Source organism: Lissotriton vulgaris, chromosome 5, assembly GCF_964263255.1.
Source record: "Lissotriton vulgaris chromosome 5, aLisVul1.2, whole genome shotgun sequence".
Taxonomy (NCBI): Eukaryota; Metazoa; Chordata; class Amphibia; order Caudata; family Salamandridae; genus Lissotriton; species Lissotriton vulgaris.
The window spans coordinates 1489209767-1489226475 of NC_141693.1; the positions used below are offsets into that span (position 1 = coordinate 1489209767).

Sequence of the window (16709 nt, forward strand, 5' to 3'; positions counted from 1 at the left end):
GGCTGGTTGCCCCGCAGTTTGGGGGACTCCAAAGTCAGTTAAGGGGGTCATCACGGTGTCAAATAGGCTGAGTTTTAACCTAGGGAGAGAGGGTAAGTAGTGGGTACTCCTTCACTACAGACCGCAGGAGCGATGGGGCAGGGAGTTTCAAAAGCCAAAACTGGAGGTAATCTCCAGATCAAGAGGCACAAAGTTTCTGCTGTCAGAACCCCCCCCCCCCTCCCCCCACATTCAGAGGTTTGAAGTCCCTGGGTCACTCCACTGGCCTCAGGTCAGAGGGTCGACTGATCTATGTGGAGTGGACTGGTATAGCAAGAAAACAGTGAGAAGGGCCATGTCTAAAGCGATGGGAGGTGAGAGATAAGGGGGTTGGAAGTCAGTCCTTCATTGGGTTTCTTCTTCTCGATCTCTGAGCATCATCTCCATGTCGCTCTCTCAATTTCGACAGGCTCATAGCAGAAGAAATGGCAAAGTACCACAGCATTTCCATCCCCAATGGCAGTCACCCCAAATCCAACCTCTGCCACAAACTGCGTCAACTCTATGCCATCGTGAAAATGGATATAATGGGAGAAGACAACACAGCAAACTCAAGGTATGGAGAAGCACAGACTGCCCACAGGAAGCCTGGTGCACACGTAAGCATGCATAAAACTCATCCTGACATTGAAAGGGCTGTTGCACACAATGGGACAAACAAACTCAGCCTGATACTGAAAAGATTTCACACACAGGGACAAACAAACTCAGCCTGACATTGATAGGGCTACTGCACACACAGGTACAAACCAACTCAGCCTGACACTGAGAGAGGGCTGCTGCACACACAGGTACAAACCAACTCAGCCTGACACTGAGAGGGCTGCTGCAGGTACACACGAACTCAGCCTGACACTGAAAGGGCTGCTGCACACACAAGAACAAACCAACTCAGCCAGACATTGGAAGGGCTGCTGCACACACAGGTACAAATCCAACTCAGCCTGACACTGAAAGGGCTGATGCACACACAGGGACAAACCAACTCAGCCTGACACTGAGAGAGAGGGCTGCTGCACACACAGGTACAAACCAACTCAGCCTGACACTGAGAGAGAGGGCTGATGCACACACAGGGACAAACCAACTCAGCCTGACACTGAGAGAGAGGGCTGCTGCACACACAGGAACAAACCAACTCAGCCTGACACTGAAAGGGCTGCTGCACACACAGGAACAAACCAACTCAGCCTGACATTGGAAGGACTGCTGCACACACAGGTACAAATCCAACTCAGCCTGGCACTGAAAGGCCTGCTGCACACACAGGGACAAACCAACTCAGCCTGACATTGGAAGGGCTGCTGCACACACAGGTACAAACCAACTCAGCCTGACACTGAGAGAGAGGGCTGCTGCACACACAGGTACAAACTAACTCAGCCTGACACTGAAAGGGCTGCTGCACACACAGGGAAAAACCAACTCAGCCTGACATCGAGAGAGAGGGCTGCTGCACACACAGGTACAAACCGACTCAGCCTGACACTGAAAGGGCTGCTGCACACACAGGGAAAATCCAACTCAGCCTGACATTGGAAGGGCTGCTGCACACTTAGGGACAAACCAACTCAGCCTGGCATTGGAAGGGCTGCTGCACACATAGGTACAAACCAACTCAGCCTGACACTGATAGAGACGGCGGCTGCACACACAGGGACAAACCAACTCAGCCTGACACTGAGAGAAGAGAGGGCTGCTGCCCACACAGGTACAAACCAACTCATGCTGACACTGAAAGAGAGGGCTGGTGCACACAAAGGTACAAACCAACTCAGCTTGACACAGAGAGAGGGCTGTTGCACACACAGGGACACACCAACTCAGCCTGACACTGAGAGAAGAGAGGGCTGCTGCACACACAGGTACATACCGACTCATCCTGACACTGAGAGAGAGGGCTGCTGCACACACAGGGACAAACCAACTCATCCTGACACTGAAAGAGAGGGCTGCTGCGCACACAGGGTCAAACCAACTCAGCCTGACACTGAGAGAAGAGAGGGCTGCTGCACACACACGTACAAACCAACTCATCCTGACACTGAAAGAGAGGGCTGCTGCACGCAAATGTACAAACCAACTCAGCCTGACACAGAGAGAGGGCTGTTGCACACACAGGGACAAACCAACTCAGCCTGACACTGAGAGAAGGCTGCTGCACACAAAGGGACAAACCAACTCAGCCTGACACTGAAAGAGAGGGCTGCTGCACACACAGGTACAAACCAACTCATCCTGACATTGAAAGAGAGGGCTGCTGCACACAAATGTACAAACCAACTCAGCCTGACACAGAGAGAGGGCTGCTGCACACACAGGGACAAACCAACTCAGCCTGAATCTGAAAGAGAGGGCTGCTGCACACACAGGGACAAACCAACTCCGCCTGACATTGATAGGGCTGCTGCACACACAGGTACAAATCAACTCAGCCTGACACTGATAAGGCTGCTGCACACAAAGGTACATACCAACTCAGCCTGACACTGATAGGGCTGCTGCACACACAGGTACAAACCAACTCAGCCTGACACTGAGAGAAGGCTGCTGCACACACAGGTACAAACCAACTCAGCCTGACACTGAGAGAGAGGGCTGCTGCACACACAGTAGTAATCTTTTTTGCTCAGTTAATTAAAACCATTGCAATTGTTAGCCAATAAAACCATTAGTTAAATACAATTAGTGTAAAAACATAAAATAAGAATGAATTCCTAAAAAAGGTAATAATTAATACAGAAATTTGTGCTTATTTCGGGCTGAGCGTAGAATAAAAATAAGGTGAAACACTTATTTTACGCCTTGGTATTAGACCGAACTGTGGTGTATGTTACAAACGTAGAAGAGCTTGATTTTTTTACAGAGTCTGTTGGTTCATAACAATCCCATGCTGCTTTATTGTGTGCTATTTAGCCTTCGAGAGACAGTCCGATACCCATATCAAGTGATTGATCCCATGTCAATGTCCGTTTGGGTTTCGCTTCATAGATTAGCGTCAGCCTGTTTCTGCCCTCTGTCATTTTTGTTTCTTTTCTGCTTTCTCCAAGAATTTGACAACATGGCTTGCTAGCTGAATGTTCGTCCCGTCAAAGCAGGCCTTTGCCGCCTGTCGACGTGTTCTTATGCCCAGCCTGTTGAAGTGCTGTTTTAGATGGCATCTGCGCTCTGTGTCCAGTCCTTTGCAGGTACATAGTAGGTGCAGGATGTCTTCTTTTGCGTTCCCACATACTCGGCAATTGATTGTTTCTTGGGGCCTTTTCCATGGGGGGAGGTGGTTTTGTACGGGAAGTTGGCCCAGCCGTAAGCGTAGGAACTTCTCCTTTGTACTCCTGGTGAAGCCAACTCCTAAATAGCTTTGGCAGAGGCTGCTTGTATAGCTTTGAATAACTGTCCAGCCATGGGCCCGGGTTGCTAGACTTGCTTTATCCTCAATTAACGACATAGATCTGACTGATTTACTAACTAACTGTTTAAAGGTATTATGAGATCCACCAATCTTCCAGGCTTCTTGTAGGCACAAGGAGTTTATGGAGTGCTTAAGATATATTGCAGCCGCACTATTGCTCTTACTTTCCATCTCTTTCCATAGATGGTGATTTAGGTTTCTCCTCTCTGGATCTTGTGCCATCTTTTGGCGTAGGCACCCATTCGCTCCAATGTTTGGTTTCTCAGGCAAAATTCCAGCCTAATTTGTGCCTGAGAGGTGTAGTTGGGCAGGCTGAAAATTATTCTCATGGCCTTGGCTATTGTGCTGTTCAGTTGCTGGGCGTCCCTTCCTCGGAGGCATTCGCTTCCGTAGGTTAGGGCCGGTGTTACTTTTGCCTGAAGCACTTGAAGCAGGGGGGTGAAGCTTCGGCCAACTGCTTTTGTTTTGAGGCTCCTTAGCGCAATCCCTATGCTTATACCCCTCCGTTTTATTGCTTCCTTTTGCTGGTGGAATGAGCCCTTTCTGTCAAGGATTACCCCCAGGTACCTGTACTCCTCCACTGTTTCCATTCTGGTCCCTCCCATATACCAGTAAAATCCTGCTGATGATGTTTTTGCGTTGATCCTCATTGTTTTGGTTTTTAAGAGGTTGACGCTTAAGCTGTTGTCTGATGAATACTTATACGTGGTGGTGATCAGATGTTGTAGCCCTATCGGTGTTCCACTGATTAGGACAATATCATCGGCGTACATGAAGTTGTTAAGAGTGAGACTGCCTATGCTTGGAGCATGAGAGTTAGTTTCGTCCAGCTGCTGTGCAAGTCAGACATAAAGATGTTAAATAATGTTGGCGCTAGGATGCAGCCTTGTTTTAGGCCTTTCGTGGTCATTATTTTTCTTGAGAGGAGGTCCCCTGGCCCTAGCTTGACTTGGACCCATGTGTTCGTGTGTAGTAAGATCAGCTGTGTGAGAAGGCCTGATGGGATGTTCCTTTTTTCCAGCTTTGACCATAAAAAGTTTCTGTTGACGGTGTCAAACGCGGAGGTGAAATCGATGAAGCATACGTACAGGGGCAGATTGGCGGCTTTTGTGGCGTCAATGAGAAGCGAGAGAGCTAACATGTTTGATGTTGTACCCATTTGTTTGCGGAATCCTGTCTGGGTAATAGGAATTACTGCATTTTCTTCCGTCCAATCCAAGAGCTCCTCTGATAGGAGACCGCTGTAGTATTTAGCTTCATTGTCGATTAGGGCTATTAGTCTGTAGTTATTTGGGTCCTTAACATTGCCCATCTTGTGTATTGGTGGTATTATAGAGCCTTTCCATGACGCTGGGATTGTTGCTGTGTCTGTTATCTGTTTGAAGAGTGGCACTAGGGCCGCTGCCCAGTAATCCGGGTTTTGTTTGTACAGTATTGGGAGAATCCCGTTAGGGCCTGGCGCCCCCTCCGCTTTCCCCTTCGCAATCCTGCTTATTATTTGTTTTTTAGTTGGGTCAAATGAATTACTGACCAATTGTGTTGTCCATGCTGGACTTTTTTTATCCTTATCTGGTCGACTGGTTGTTGCAGGTTGTTGCACTTTATTGAAGTGTGCCTGAAGATGCTTGGCCCAGGCTTCCTCGGTTACAAAGGAGTCGATGGTGGGAGTCCTGGAGTTCTCGAGTGAGTTGACTGTTTTCCAGAATCTTCCGCTTGTGTTGGATCCTTTGGCGTCGTGTAAAAGTCTCACAAATAGCTCGTCCTCTGCTTTCCTTTTTTCCTGCCAGATTATTCTCTTTTTACTCTGTTTTAAGTTTTGCAGTTCCAATTGGATTGCAATGTCCGGTCCGTCACGGTGTAGTTTCCGCAGTAGTTTGTTGATTTTACTTTTGAGGGGCTTTATCTTGATGTTTTGATTTGATTCCTTGTCGCAGTTGCCAGTTGAATCGGTTCTCTTTCCTTGATTTTTGCCGCTTTGACGATGGATCTTAGGTTTCCTTGTATAAGCCTGTCCCAGGCTCCTCGTGAATTGTTCCCAGGTGTTTAGGGACTCAGACTTGTTTGTGATGCACTTTTCCCACCGGCTTTTTGCATAAGTTGTGAAGCCTTCCAGATTTGACGTGATGCATTTAATTATTTTCTGTGCCACCAGCAGTGAACATCCCAAATTTGTCGCCGGCCTAGATTGCACAACCCCTTGGAAATTGAGGCCGAATTCTTGGGGCTGGTGGTCGCTGGCTGACATTATGCCTATTCGGAAGTCCGTGGCTTTCGCGAATAGTGGCAGGGATACAAATGTAAAGTCTAAGGTGGAGCTGACTGTTGAATTGTGAAAAGTAGCAGACGGTGGGCTGTTGTTTTTGAAGCGGCCGTTTAATGCTACCATATTAAGGTGTTATAGATCCTTAGTGCTTGCCATTGTCAACCGGTTTTGATTACCCCATTTGCTTATTGCTTGTTGTGGAATGTCCCATGCGAGGAACAGTTCTTCTAGCGGTGTGTCCCTTGTTTGAGGCCCTCCCAGGTACATGTTGAAGTCCCCTGTTACTATGAGGCCTGGACTTTTGTGTCTCTATCAATGTTTTTGAGATCTCTTCCACCAGGAGCTTCATTCATTTTTTTTCTCCCAGGGATGTAGCTATACATTGGTCGGCCTTAGTTTTTGTTTTGGATCTTTTCCCCTCACTTCTAATTCTATTGTGAGGGTGCAATTGTTGCCTGTCTGTTTCACATTTATGTACTTCGATTCATTGAAGCTCTTTATAGCAGTGTATATTATTAGACCACCCTTTGGATGGCCGTAATTAGCGTTTCTTATCGCTGGGAGATGGTATGTGTTGTAGCCTTGAATGTGATGTTCTTGTTCTAGCCAGGTCTCCTGTAGGGCTATTATGTCAAATGTTTTGAGGTAGGAAAATAGCTGAACGTCGTCTCTTTTGTTTCCTAAACTGTTTATATTCCAAGAACATGCTCTTAGATGTTGCTGTGTTGCTGTATTTTGTTGGGTATTTTGTCAGGACTTTGGGGCCCTTGTGTTAATTGTCTGTGCTATCCAATTCCAGTCGGTATGTTCCATTAGGCCTTACTCTTGCCTGTTGGACTGTGGGGTCATCCTGGACACTGAGAGGCTTCTGGCCCCCTTAAGACACTTTCAGTTTTTGCCGGAGGATGCTTACTTGTTGGATCTCGGGCTTATTTATTTATTATTTATTTATTAATGATATTTCTAAAGCGCGAACAATGGCCCATGGGCGTCTCGGCGCTAAGATATCTGAATATTTAACCAGAGGGGGGGAACTGAGTCTAGTGATTAAAGAGCCAGGTCTTAAGTTGCTTATGAAAGGACCAGAGGGAAGGACTGGCTTTAATCGAATGGGGCAGCGTGTTCCACAATTTTGGAGCTGACAGCGGGAATCTTCTGTCACCCCATGAAACAGTTTTGGTCCGAGGAACCACAAGATCAATTAAACTTGAATAACGTAGTGTTCTGGATGGACAATAGGGAATCAGGTTTTGGACAAGATAAGCTGGTCCCATATTATGCAAGGCCTTGTACACAATACAGAGAGTTTTAAATTTTATTCTGTTTCTGATGGGTAACCAGTGTAACTCTCTGATTGTGTCCGAGGCGGATTGATATTTGGGAATTTTTCCCAGTAGCCTGGCAGCTGAGTTTTGTATAATTTGCATTTTGTTTAAAACTCCTTCTTGTGCATTGAGGAATAAAGCATTGCAGTAATCCAAGGTGGACAATACAAGGGAAGTGACCAGGGTTTTACCAGCTGTATCAGGAAGGAAGGGGAGGATTTTTTGGATGAGTCTTAGTTTGTGGAAGGCTGAGGAAGTGATCTGGTTAACGTGTGGATGAAAAGTGAGGCGGTTATCAAAAATGACTCCCAGGTTCCTCACCTTGCTGACCGGCTCGGGAGGCGAGCCTAATGAGGATGGCCACCAATTGGATGACCATTCCGGAGTCAGCGGTCCGAAGATGACTACTTCCGTCTTGTCGGAATTAAATTTTAGGCAATTGGAAGCCATCCAGCTCCCAATTGCTACCATGCCTGATTTAAGGTCTTCCGCTATTTTATGGCCGTTGTTCTTAATGGCAAGGACCAACTGTGTGTCATCTGCATAGGTAGTAAGGCTCATCCCATGTGCACGAATAACATTGGCTAAGTCCGACACATAGATGTTGAAAAGTGTCGGACTTAGGGATGAGCCTTGTGGTACTCCACATGGCAGAGACAAGGTGGAAGAGTGAAAGGATCCCATTGTGACCACCTGGGTTCTGTTAGCCAGAAAAGAGGCCAGAAGTTTACTGGCATTTTTCTGGACACCCATGTTTTCGACACGGTCGATCAACGTAGCATGATCGACCGTGTCGAAGGCTGCCGATAAGTCAAGCAGTATCAAGACTGCTGTACCCCCAGCGTCGCGGATGGATCTAATATCATCCGCCGCTTTGATCAGAGCCGTCTCCGTCCCATGGAATTGGCGGAAGCCAAACTGGGATTCATCAAGTAAATGATGTGGCTTGTCTCTCTTTGTGTGCCTGGCGTAGTGGTTCCGGGTAGCTGTTTTTTCCATTCTTTTTAAGCGTATTCCCCAGGATAGAAAATGTGACTCAGATTCCATAATTCTCTTCACTGTTTCATTTCTTGCCCATGTTGTTTTTGTGACCTCAAGATTTAACAGACGGTTAATGTGGATAAATTCCACTGCCACTAGGTCTTTGGTGCTGATATCAGTCAGACTGCTGATAGTTGATAGTAGGAGTAAGATATTACCTCGTTTGAGGATATCTCCTCTCCTTCTTGAGTTATAATCCGGAATGAACAGTATTATGCTGCTGTCAGCTTCCGCCTGACCGGTCTCCCATATTTCGTCGTCTTTTGTGCCCGTTTCCCTTTGAGGGATTTTGTATCTTTTGACAGGTTTTGGGTCCTCCCCCTGCACTTCCCAGTTTGTCATGTTGGCCGTAGCTCTGAAATCTTGTTTCGAGGGGGGGCCTTGCTTCTATCTGCTGATGGTCCTCCCCTTGAAGTTGAATGGGTGGGCTTTTCACTTTGTGTTGGCTTTTCCATCTCCCTGGCCGGTTATGTTTTTATGGTCGTAGGCAGACTTTCTGTTTCTTCTGCTGCTGCTGCTTCTTCTGGTGCTTCTGATGCTACTGCTACTGGGGTCGTGATTGCCTTGTGGAAGAATGTTTTTATGTTAGCCGTCTTTTTTCTTCCTTTCCTTTTTTGTTTTCGTAGTCTTTTGTTTACTGCCTTGAATTCTTCCTTGCTTGCCTTTTCGATGGAGTCATTAAGGGGAGTTATCGCTGTGTCAGGTTCTATCCCTTGGGTGTGTCCGGGTTGTGTGTTTCTTTGTGCCAGGGCTTCACTTCTTTGTTTGGCAAGAGGCTGCCTTAAGGATTTCCCTAGGGCTTCCGCATAGGTGTCATTAATCGATTTATTGACTTCTGAGCCAGGCGGGCAGTTTGGCTTGAGTTTTCGTCTTTGGCTATTTGGAGAAGTTAATGGGTTCTGTACATTTGCAGTAACTAGGCGTTCTCTGGGGTCTGTGAGATGTTGATTTTGACCCTCTTTCCCAGTTCCTGGGATCCTTGGGGTTGTTTTTTGTGTTTTTTGTTTTAGATCCGCCAGGATACCTCCCAGGAGTTGAGGGATGGTGGTGAGTTTGTCCACTATAGTGTAGCATGCACAACTCGGCTGCTCAATTTTTGTTTCCGCTTGAACCCTCTTGATCATGCCGTTCATGTCTGACAGCTTGTTGTCGATTTTGGCTACATATATGGCCAAGAAATTTAAAAGGGATAGTTGAATGTCCATTTTTTCAGAGTGGTACTGCATGGCCTTTATGGATAATTGAAGCGTATGACCATAGTACATCAGCGCTTTTTGGGAGATCGTCTGTTGATGAATTCTTCTCGGAGTCTTGCTTGGTCTCTGGTGTGCTGCCTTCGGGCTGTATGGCAGCCGGTGAGTATTATGCTACCAGCCTCTCCCACACTTCTGTTGTTAGCTGGGAGTACTCTTCCATGTTAGAGGATGCAGTTTGGGTAAGAGCCTGGGTTGTGTCGATTATTCTGTTTTTTTCTGTAAGATCGATTGCTTCTGTTAGCTCCCTTTCCTGTGTGTTTTCTGACTTGCTTGCCCACCCCGTGTGGATTGGGGCAGGAATTACAGTTTTAACCATATCTTTGGTTGCTTCAGTTTCCTCACCTTCTGGCTTTGATTCTGTCTCCCTGTCCCACCCCAAGTGGGTATAATCTTGGCCTAGCTGACTCCCCAGGTTGACGTCCTGATCCCGATGTAAGGCCTGTGCAGTCCTCATGGTGCTAATGCTGATCCCTAAGTTGGGTTCTGTTTTTTTTTATTTTTTCCGTCTCCTTAGGGGGCTCCGGGTCTGTCTGGGTTAGGGTTTTCAGCTCAATGGTTCCTGGTGGATCTATTTTGCTCACGATGTTAAGTTCGTCACAGCTGTTCTCTTCCCCTGTTGCTGTGGCTTGGGGCTGCGAGGTTACCTGGATTACAATGTTTGGCTCCAGGGGGTGACCCCTTTTGATGGTAGAATCTGTGATCGTGATGTGATCCACCCTGCTGTTGCAGTTATTTGAATTTTCTGGTTGTGCGCTGCTTTCCTTGGGTGTATGAAAAACCCACGTTTTAGTACCTTTCTTGTCTTCGGCGCTTTCAGAGTGATTACTTTGCAAATACCCTTGAGGTTCCATTGGCGAGGGTAGTCCCTTAAGATTGCTGTTTGTGGAGCTTAGGTAAGAGCCAGGCTCTTTCAGAAATGAAAAAAAGGAGTAAATTTTGGGTTGAGCGCTATTTCTTTCCGTTTTGCTGGCTTTTAAAGCAGTTCTTTCTGTCGTTTCTGGCGTCGGGTCTAGTAATAGGGTGTCTTCTTGTTCTATCAGCACGGTGTCTGTGTCTGTGTCGATATTAAGTTTCCGCTTGTTGGCCCTGTGTCGTTTGGCGGGGACGTCGTCTGTTGATTTCCTGATTTTACCTTACCTCATGACGTTCTTAGTTTAGCGCACTTCTTAGAGGTTTTTGAAGATTCTGTGTTACAACCGGCAGGATTCTGATTCTGATTCCGATTCCTTTGTTGTGGTGGATTAGAGGTGGATTAGTGGAGAAGTGAAGTGAAGTGGAGAAGAATTGTTTTCTTATTTGATTTTGCGGTGTCTTGTCAGAAATCCTTTGTCTTGGCTTTGTTTAATTAGATTACTATTGGAGCACTTTCTAACCAGCAGATTGCTTTTTGTTGCTGGTAGGTCCTTGCGTTGTTTTTTGTTTGTTTGTTTTGTTTTGTTGTGTTATTGGCCGCTGGCTTTGTTCCTCTTAGTTCCTGTTTTGGTTGCCGAAGTTTTAGGTGGTTTTAGGTGGTTTTAAGGTGGTCTGTTCGTTTGTTTGTTTGTTTCGATGCTGCTGTTGACTGTTAGTTGCTGTTGGCTACTGTTTACCTGCTATTTATCCACTGCTCAGCCACCCTTCCCTTTTTCCTCCTGCAGACTGACCCCCTCACTCCTGCCCAACTCTTCAGCCCTCTCTCTGGACGGTGCTCTGCCCAACCCCTCAGTTCAGCAGCCCGGCCCAGCCCGGCCCGGTGGGAGCTAACAGTGATAGGGCAAGGACTTTGTGGGGGTCAAGGGTGCGCGAACACAGGCGGGAGGCGAGCGGGGGCGTGGGCGGGGTGGGAGCAGTGCACCGTTCGCTGCCCTCCGTTCTCTGCTCTCTGCTGCGCTGCCTCTCCTCACCCCTAAGCTCCCCCGAGGCACAGCTGGAGCTGGAGGTGCTGCTGGAGTCAGACGCCGTGGAAAATTTCGGCGAAAAAGACAGTGCGGGCCGCGACCACGAATAGACTCACCGCCCGCGCTGACCTCGTTGGCCACTCGCTCGCCACACCTTTCGCCACGGCTCCCGCCACTCCCGTACCGCTGGCTTCCCTGACAATGGAACCAGGGCCAGGTACTGTGCCGGGTACTGTGGTCCAGTAGTCCGCTCGGGGCGAGACTCGGTTGCAGGAATGGGATGAGGGCTTCCTCCCTTGCCCCGGCTCCTCTCGCCCTTCTGCACCCCTCTGCAGCGCTCCGGCTCAGCTCGGCTCAGCTCACTCAGCTTGCGTTACACAACAGCGCCCTCTCGTGTCTGGTCCATCTGGTGAAAGGGAGAGGACAGAAATGCACACACAGGTACAAACCAACTCAGTCTGACACTGAGAGAGGGCTGCTGCACACACAGGTACAAACCAACTCAGCCTGACACTGAGAGAGAGAGCTGCTGCACGACCGGGAAAAAAACAACTCAGCGTGACACTGAGAGAGAGGGCTGCTGCACACACAGGGATAAACCAACTCAGCCTGACACTGATAAGCCTGCTGCACACACAGGTACAAACCGACTCAGCCGGACACTGAAAGGGCTGCGGCACACACAGGGAAAAACCAACTCAGCGTGACATTGGAAGGGCTGCTGCACACATAGGGTCAAACCAACTTAGCCTGACACTGATAGAGACGGCTGCTGCACACACAGGGACAAACCAACTCAGCCTGACACTGAGAGAAGAGAGGGCTGCTGCACACACAGGTACAAACCAACTCATCCTGACACTGAAAGAGAGGGCTGCTGCACACAAAGGTACAAACCAACTCCGCCTGACACAGAGAAAGGGCTGCTGCACACACAGGGACAAACCAACTCAGCCTGGCACGGAGAGAAGAGAGGGCTGCTGCACACACAGGTACAAACCGACTCATCCTGACACTGAAAGAGAGGGCTGCTGCACACACAGGGGCAAACCAACTCAGCCTTACACTGAGAGAAGAGAGGGCTGCTGCACACAAAGGTACAAACCAACTCAGCCTGACACTGAGAGGGCTGCTGTACAGCTGAGCACTGAGAAACTAAGTCTGACACTGAGAGGGCTGCTACCGGACCCAGGTACAGACAAGCACAGCCTGACACTGTGTTGTGTTTATATTGTACTTCTATATTGGCATGGGCTCTATAGTCCCCTGGTCGCGAGCCCTCTCCCATGGTTCTATGACGTCCTCTCTGTTCCATTGTAGAACCTTGGACGAGGGTGGTGGTTGGAGGGCAGTTGGAGGAAGACTTCTGTTTGGATTAGACGCCAATTGGTGTCAGGGCTTGTACCACAATAAAGACTGCTCCACTTACTGCCTCTTGTTCTTGTGGACTTCACACACTGGGGCAGATTTACTAACCTTTTGTGTAATGCAATTTAGCAGAGATACTTTTCTGCAGAAAAACAATCCTTAGATGCATATGCCTCTTTCCATGTGTGCTGCAGAATGTAGCACACATGGATTAAGGAAGTAGCAAGGAAAAATAAAGATATTTTCCCTTGTTACACCTTCCTAGGGTAGACATACAATTCTGGCACAAATGCAGGTATACAGACTTTAGTAAATATGGGTTTGCCTCAAAATCCGTGGGTGGATGCATGGAATGCCAATGCTCCACCCATGGAACACCTCCCCAATGCAAAGAAAGCAAGGTAGTGAATGGCGCTGCCGTGTGTTACTTTTTTTATCCACTAAACTATGCAAATCAGGCTTGAGTGGCTTAGTAAATCCCAAAACACATTTGATGTTAGGGCTGCTTCATAAAACATGATGCATTCCCAAATGCAAACATTTGGTTAATCAGGGCCTGGGTGCCCTGGTGCAGAACCCAGGTGTAGACAAATGCACACAAGTGCAGACAAACCCAGTGCAACACTGAGAGGCCTCTGGCACACCGGGTACCCTCAAGCATCATCTAACACCAAGTGACCTTCTGCAGAACCCAGGTACAGACAAATGCCAAGTACGCACAACTCACTCAGACACCTTTACCATCCCTCTACCGACCTCACATTACTTTCAACTGCATCTCTTAATTACCTTACCTCTCTATTTCTCTTTCCACCTCTCCATACATAACCTTCAGCTATATTTTCCTCCCTCAATAATGACCTAATATGTCTCTACACTATCTCTCTCACTACCTAACTGCTCACGTTACCTCACCAACCATTCACTACCTCACCTCTATACCTCATCTCACTTTCTACTTCTGATACCCCTAGACCACACCTCCACTTTATTTTTTTTACCTCACGTTTGCAGGGCCGGACTGAGAACCAGAACCGGCCAAGGCAGAGTGCTCGGCCGGCCCCCCGGTGGGTTTCAACCGAGCTGTTTGCCGGGGTCGGTTTTCGGTCGATTTTGTTACAGGGACGATTTTGCAGCTATCCTGCAAAAATGGGCCTGTAACAAAAACGGCCCCCAGGGCCCAAAACCGGCCCCCACCCTTCCTGCGCACCGGGGGATTGCCCAGTGCCCGCAACGGCCAGTTCGGGCCTGCACGTTTGTCTCTACTTCCCGATAGTGTTAGTTACCAATTGCATGTTGTGTTTGGGTAGTCCCTCCATGCTGACAACAAGTTTAACTGTGATCTTGTGCCTGTCCATCTGCATCTGGGATAATGCTGGACCAAAAACTAGTGCAGGACCTTCAGGTCAACCTCGCCGTTGCGACCTGCTCCTGGACCATCCGCATACTTCAGAAGGACTTTCCTTTCCTCCCTCTATCAGCATCAAAGAAGTAGCCCTAATACTGATGTTGACGAGACTAGACTACTGTAATGTGCTCTATCTTGACATTAACAAAACAGCAGAGACAAAGCTGCAACTGGTATAGAATGCAGCAGTGAGACTGAACTTAGACATCCCCAAACACCAGTCAGTCAAAAAAGGACTACTCCAACTCCACTGGCTTAATGGAAAATTTACATTATGCTTAAGGTGCTTTGCATTGCTTAAAAAGCCATACACAACTCCGACATGGAAGGATTAAGAACCATGTTTCAATGGTATTTTCCCATGAGGAAATTTCACTCGGCTGACCGAAACTTGGTCATTTTGCCAGATTCTGTAAAACTAGACGGGACGCAAAGCCATTTTCAGTTGCAGCGGCCAGTCTTTGGAACTCTCTCCCCCTTCACCTGACCTTGCTGAGCATCCTACACCCCCTTCAGCAGGGCGCTGAAAATCTGCCTCTTTACCCTATCATAAGGCTCCATAGTCTACCTACAACACCATGTCAATCTCTTTGTCGGGTCCCTCTATCATGACTTCATTGGCATCTTGACACCCTTGGGCATATATATATATGTGCTCTATACATTTTATTAATTCATTCATCTGTGAATGCTGGTCCCTCATGATCCCTGCCTTCTTGAATCTGACAGACCCCGACTGTGGAGGCTCTTAGTGAGGTCCCTCGCTCTCTTCAGTGCAGAATTTTGTCGTCGGGTGTTAATTATGATAATTTGGTTAAGTGCCACCACACAATGGCCTTCAAGTGCTGGTAAAACTGCAAGAAAGATATCACACACTACACAACATCAATTCCAGAGAGAGAGTGGAGCTTCAGTTGTGACAGCACTACCTCCACCACTGCGGAACCTCACTGGTGTAGTCTCACTACTCATAACGCTCCAACCAGTTTGATTAATCAGAATAGGATGTTACATCTACACGTACTTTGGCCTGTTACCCTACTCATAACCAGTGCTTAATTTGAGCCTGTGGTTTCCAGAGTGCGGCACCGGTACTTATTTCTCAACACTGGCACTTAAGACAGTCCACCACACGGTGGCACTGTCTGTCTGCTTTTGAGATGGGCTCAACAACAGTGCTTAATAGTTCCATATACATTAAAAATAAATACCCTATACTTATATTAACCCTGTTTTTTTAAGGCAATAGACAAATTCTGTGTTTTTCAATGGAAGCAATGCATTGCCAAAACTATTTGTGACTACAAGAAAAACGATACTGGTACTAACTGTAATAGCAGAACATGTAGGAACAGGAAAATGGATAAAGGAAAATACAAATAACCACATCATTGTTGCTATAGATATGGCAATGGAAACCACTTTGTGTATAGTAATAATTGTCCCTCCATTAAGCAACTTTGTGCAAGTTGTGAAATCGAAGGGCACTTTTCCAGTGTATGAAGACAGAAAGGTAGAAATGCTAAAGTTACTTAGGTTACTGCTAGATCAAGTAAGGATGAGCTTACTATTTGAACATCAAACACTGAAGGTCCAGACAGGTGTGTACTGAGCAAAGTAAAAGAAGTTGTTGATGCTGGCATCGGAACACACAACAAAGTTTTGTGTGAGATGACAGTAGGGGGATTAAGGCAAAAAGAAAAAGATTCTAAATCCCCATACACCACAGTAGGTCAAGAAACATGAAAAGTAAATTTTGGGGAGTAGCTGGAGAGAGCTTAGACCTCCTGACTTACAACCTGAGAGCAACATAACATAATTTTATCCCATGTAAGGATACTGTTCTTTTATTTTGGAATTTAAAGGTTGGGGAACCATAGGCAAATTGTATATGGCCGAAAGAGGTCCACCAGTTCTTGGTTAGATCGACCAAAGAATCCTGGGTGTGGTTCTAAACCCGAATAGTCTGCAACAGGTTTTATTGTTGGATGAATGTGATGGCCTTTGTATAAATATATACTCATAATTGTTTTTGTCCTCTCCCCTTTTTGAAAGTGTAACATATAATTCCGTGTTTTGTGATCACTAGGTTTTGATTGAGCTAAATTTGAGAAATAAATGAATTCAAAGTTGTTCTGAACAGGCATCCTCAAAATATGTCTTGCCCAGCACTGCAAAAATTCATAAGATCACAGTGGCTCCACCAATGCTTTAGAAGCAGTGGTATGCTAGGAATTCCCTCTTTCCTTTGGTAATCTGGTCTTCTGCATCCTTTAAAACAAACTGCAATGGATGCCATGCCACGGAGCCGGCTGAGACTTTTATAATACATATTGAAGAAAAAGAACAGTTTACTTAGACTGTCTAAACAGTGAATGATTCACCCTGTTTTCTGAAGAAAAACAGTCTAAACAACAACAAGAGGTTAAACCTGGTGTCAAATTGGACTCAATCAAGAGGAGGTACACTCGATCCATAAGGAAAAAAGAAAAATTATATTCTTCGCCCTGAAGAAGTCCTTTAAGGACGAAACGCTTTGGCTACGGCTACGGTCTATTTTTTATTGAAGAAAAAATTGATGGAATAAATAAAGAATACACTACAAACAACTCCACTAAAGATTCATCATTTGTTTTGAACAAGATGTGTTTGTAACTGAAATGTTTATTGTTATATATATCTTAATTATATTGAAGAGTGCTGGACTAATGTATATTTGTTTC

At 46.8% G+C, this 16709-nt stretch overlaps 1 protein-coding gene across 1 annotated transcript in view; it reads left to right on the plus strand.

Annotated features, from left to right (window-relative positions):
• Positions 1-16709, plus strand: part of ETNK2 (ethanolamine kinase 2) — a 226391-nt gene that overhangs the window by 107376 nt on the left and 102306 nt on the right. Inside the window, exon 3 of the mRNA XM_086923474.1 lies at positions 449-595. Within this exon, the coding sequence (XP_086779600.1) occupies positions 449-595 (147 nt within the window). The remainder of the gene's footprint in view (positions 1-448; positions 596-16709) is intronic.